Source organism: Lathyrus oleraceus, chromosome 3 (genome assembly GCF_024323335.1).
Source record: "Lathyrus oleraceus cultivar Zhongwan6 chromosome 3, CAAS_Psat_ZW6_1.0, whole genome shotgun sequence".
NCBI lineage: Eukaryota > Viridiplantae > Streptophyta > Magnoliopsida > Fabales > Fabaceae > Lathyrus > Lathyrus oleraceus.
In genome coordinates, this window is record NC_066581.1 from 232,759,067 (window position 1) to 232,763,783 (window position 4,717).

General features: G+C 34.1%; 1 protein-coding gene across 1 annotated transcript; it reads right to left on the reverse strand.

Annotated features, from left to right (window-relative positions):
• Positions 1 to 279: 279 nt before the first annotated feature.
• Positions 280 to 2,851, reverse strand: LOC127126516 (probable aquaporin SIP2-1). The gene is made up of 3 exons (XM_051055449.1): positions 2,451 to 2,851; positions 762 to 1,025; positions 280 to 681 (listed from the first exon to the last, which is right to left on the reverse strand). Exons 1-3 carry the CDS (start codon positions 2,739 to 2,741, stop codon positions 517 to 519), a joined length of 720 nt encoding a protein of 239 aa, XP_050911406.1. The 5' UTR covers positions 2,742 to 2,851; the 3' UTR covers positions 280 to 516.
• Positions 2,852 to 4,717: the final 1,866 nt, after the last annotated feature.

Genomic DNA, 4,717 nt, shown 5'->3' on the forward strand with positions numbered 1-4,717 from the left:
ATTAATTAATGATAATAGATAGTAAAGTAAAATAGAATTAATAAAAGAAGCCATTTGACTTTTCAAACCAACCAATACCCAAATACCAGCAACGTGTAAATGCATGGCCATCGTAGAAATAACACAAACTATTCCTTATTTATTTTTTTCAAAATGAACAAAACACAAACAAGGAAGAGCATAATGGTGGTGAACCCAAAGAGCACTTTATGTTACGGTTTTGGCCAACATCTATCCCTCTAAACACCTTATCTCTCCTATTTCCAACATTAAATCCCATTGGAAACCATAAGAATGATTGGATTTTTCCTTTCACTCACAAAACTAAAAAATCAACAAAGGGATCATGCTATGACCCTCATAATTTTACAACTTCCAACAGTTTAAATTCTTTATGCTTCTCAATCATGGAAACTATATACATTGCTTGCTAATACATTTATACCACTACTACACTACACAAAGAAACGTTGAAACACAGATAGCATCAAACTTCTATTAGAAAATGGAGTTTCTTCAATCGGATTTTCTTTTCGAGCCTGCTTTATCTTTGTTAACAGGCCGGAAAAGCCATTTGAATGTCCACACTGCAAAAATAGTCCCCTCAATGGGGGCAAGCCAGTAAACAAGAAAGTGCTCCTTTGTTATGTGATCCCCTCGAGCATAAGCCCATCCCATCACCTGAACACATCAGTCAAAGTTTCCATGAATATTTGTTGCCGAAAATAACTACATATAAACTTGGATGTAACAGTACTTACAGATGCGGGGTTCATACAACCACCGGTGAGATCAGAACCGAGTATTTGAAGTGTTAACTTGGAGAGACTGGAAATCCACGTCTTCATGAAGAAATTTCCTTGGATTTTTGTTGCGGCAAGTCCAAGTGAAATGCTTACGATTACAAATGTTAGTAATCCTTCTGTCAGTGCTCCTTGATGGATGTCAACATTCAAACGCGGACCCTGTCCTACTTCGGGAATGGTGTATATAAGAAATTTAACTCCAACAATAGATCCAAACACCTGAAGGGATTCATACCATGCACTTTAGAATAACAATCTTCAATTCAAGATGAGTTTGAGATATTCAGATTTAGGTCTTCGGTTGAGATGCATAAAAAACGGTTTGTGTGTATACTAAAACATGATGTAACACAACACTTCGCCATTGTGTGTATACTAAAACATGATGTAACACAACACTTCGCCATTGTGTGTATACTAAAACATGATGTAACACAACACTTCGCCATATCGAAGAACAATTGAAGCTTAAAGTATGATGAGAACACAAAATAAATCAGCCACGCAAGGAGAGGGTTTTCGTTGGAATCAAATGCATAGAAAACTATTTCTCAAAGAAAAAACACGTGTCCGGACATTGACCGCAACACCATGGTGGTCAAAACAAGACTTTAAATAAATACAAATTGTTGATTGAACTTGAACTAAAAATTCATAAGTCAAACACGATACATAAATCACAAATTAACAACTAGCTCGGGTATTAACAAGTACAAAACTTAACAATTTGTAAATTAACAACTATCTATGATTGGGATTTTGCAAATCATCAAATATCGCAAGATCGTGATTTTGATTATTACAATGTAGCCTAACAGGTTGATTGATAAGTGAGATCTGGAAAAAAGAGCAGAAACATATCTTAGAAAATTTACGGGAACAAAGGGAGAAAAAGAATGTAAAACCGGATCACGAGACTCTATATTTACCTCACCATCACATTCGCGAACCAGGGTGGACAATGCCTCAGCTAAGATCAATCAATACCTTCAGAAATGATCCGGTGATAAATTTTAATCTAATATCCTAATCGACCAATTCACATGTACCCTGCTTTTCGCGGAAGCCTTAAAATTCAATTTAGTGGTTCTTAAATATTCAAAACAAATTGGTATTACTGTAGTCTAGGTCACAAATATTTCACAAAGTGCGACTCGATGTGTATGCTCGTCGTCTTAAGTTTTTGGAAACCCTGTTTAAGTTATCCATGTTTCAACCGTGACAAAAACAACTAGGGGCCTTATATATTCATGATTTAACTCTAGCAAACCTATTATGAGACTCTATTTAACCATAATTTAACCGTGACACATTTGAGGCCATCTGCTGTAGTCCATCTTGCACACCCTCATAGACGGTGTGCGTATGTATGTGAAAGCAAGTACCGTGGCCCTGTATATGTGAATGTGATTGTTCATAAGAGAGACTAAGTTGATATCTAACCACATAAGTTCATCAATCATAAAGAAATGGCAATGAAACTCTCAAACTCAATAAAATGACATTCTCAATCAAATCCCAAAACCTATTCAAACATATAAGGACAACAATCAAATTTAGTTTTTTTTTTGTTTTCGCACAAGGAATCAACTTGATGAACAAAATAACATCATAAAAAGAACAAAGAAGATTAAGGAGATTAACCTGAGCAGGAATTCTAGAACCAACACAGAAAAGGAAGTCACGAATATCCCCAGAGATAGCAGCAGCCAAAACAGTGAGAGGATTGTAGGCCCCGCCACGAGAAACCTTGGTAAGGAAAGCAAACAAGAACATGTTGGCTATGTAAAATGAAAGCTTCAGAATCTCGGCGAGATGGGTATGAGAAAAACCCAGAATTTTGAAGACGATTAACCGAACGACAACACCAGAACATACCCACATGAAAGAAATAACAAAATCTGATAACAAAAGCAACCTACTTCGTCGTTCCATCTTCAACAAGAACAAAGAAACGATGAATTACGAAATGTTTTTGTGTTTGGAATCCGAATAAACACAAATGATACCAATAACACATTCTTTAATCGCATATTTTAGTATTCTTTTTTTGTTAATTAAAATATATATTGGTTCCTCCAAATCAAGTAAGTTTAGTTGGATGTGCAATATAACAATTGTAAAAAAGGAAAAGTAAATTCTTTTTTCGTGATGGAGATTAAACTTGAAATTTAATTGTAAAAATTTAAGAAAATTTAGCATTTTACTTTCTAAATGCCTTTAATTATAATAAAAGTGCTTAATCTTAATCCAATTTTGCATGAGAAGTTGTTTAGGTTCTGTCCACATTATAAGGGGGTAGGAGTGGAGAGTTTTAAGTGTATTAAATTTTAGAGGGATTTGCGTTGTGAGAACAAACAATTCATCATGTATCAAAAGATATGATATTGTGCACTTTAGTGGAATACGAAATACAGTAAGATGTCGTACGCTTAAGTGAAATACAACATACCATGAGGTATGATGCACTTAAGTGGAATTTTTTTAACTTTCAACTCATAAAGTGGTTCTATAATTAGAACTCTTATGTAGAATACAATTGATGAAAATTCGCTTTTAAATCTCTCTCTCTCTCTCTCTCTCTCTCTCTCTCTCTCTCTCTCTCTCTCTCTCTCTCTCTCTCTCTCTCTCTCTCTCTCTCTCTCTCTCTCTCTCTCTCTCTCTCTCTCTCTCTCTCTCTATATATATATATATATATATATATATATATATATATATATATATATATATATATATATATATATATATATATATATATATATATATATATATATATATCGATCTTCATTCATAACAACTAGCCTTGAGATTAAATGCACTCTATTCATGTGGATTGAGTAGAGGCGTAGTTTTTTGTTCAACGTTTGTGACCGCTCATCCAATTTTGCATCAAAGGTTTTAATCTCCACAAAAGATAACCATTTTCATCACTGTCATGCTCATTCGTGGGGATCAATTTAAAGGAAATTTTTGTTTTCCGTTGCGTTTAAAATCGCGATTTACCTTCATATTCCACCTTAAATTGGTGAAGATATTATTCATTCCAAACTTACAATTAAGTTGTTTGAATCATTATATAGATTAACCATTTGTTAACACATCTTCCAACTCATATCTAGAAGGTATGTAGACAGTAATTATAAATATAATATTCAACTTTTATTTGCTTAAATGTCGGTCAATTTCAATGTGTTTTGTCCAATTATGTTAAATCGGGTTATTTGCAATATTGAATGCCAATTTATCATCATGAAATAACTTGATAGGACATTCATTATGTATCTTCAAATCTTATAGAATTTATTTCATTCATAATAGTTCACAAATTTCTAATATAGCGAATCAAATTTTCATTATGGGAGAACTATATGAGTCATGTGTGATCAATTTGGCCTTGAATGTCACCATGTTTTTCATGGACTAAGTGAACTTCTCAAACCAAATTTCCTTTTGTGCTTTCTGCATCCACCCATTCTTGCAACGATTGTTTCAAACCTTTCAGTTTCTCGAATTCCTCCTTCAAATTCGATGTTATTTGTTTTTGGTGTTGGATCATATATTTAAATTGCTTCAAGGTAGACCATTGGTTGTCCTAGTATGTTCTCTTGTGCTGACATTTTTAGGGACAGTTCTGGCAGATATCTTGGTGGTTTCACGTTTAACTTGGACATTGGTATTGTCTATCATGATGAGCTCTTGGGAGTCATGAATGCAATTGATTGTGCGCTTGAGAAAGGGTGGTGCAACTTATGGGTGAAAGATGACTCTAAACTCGCCATTCTTGCTTATAATTCTCCCTCCCTTGTTCCTCGGAAATTAAGAAACAGATGGAATAATTGCTTGGTGCATGTTAAAAGCATGAATTTCACAATTTATCATTCCTTCAGAGAAGGCAATGTCGTGGAAAACAA

Coding starts and splice junctions, on each gene's coding strand:
- LOC127126516 (XM_051055449.1), bottom strand. CDS start 2,741: ATGGAACGACGAAGTAGGTTGCTTTTGTTATCAGATTTTGTTATTTCT. Junction 1,026..2,450: donor GTTCTAGAATTCCTGCTCAG/GTTAATCTCCTT, acceptor GAATCCCTTCAG/GTGTTTGGATCTATTGTTGG. Junction 682..761: donor GTTGTATGAACCCCGCATCT/GTAAGTACTGTT, acceptor TGATGTGTTCAG/GTGATGGGATGGGCTTATGC.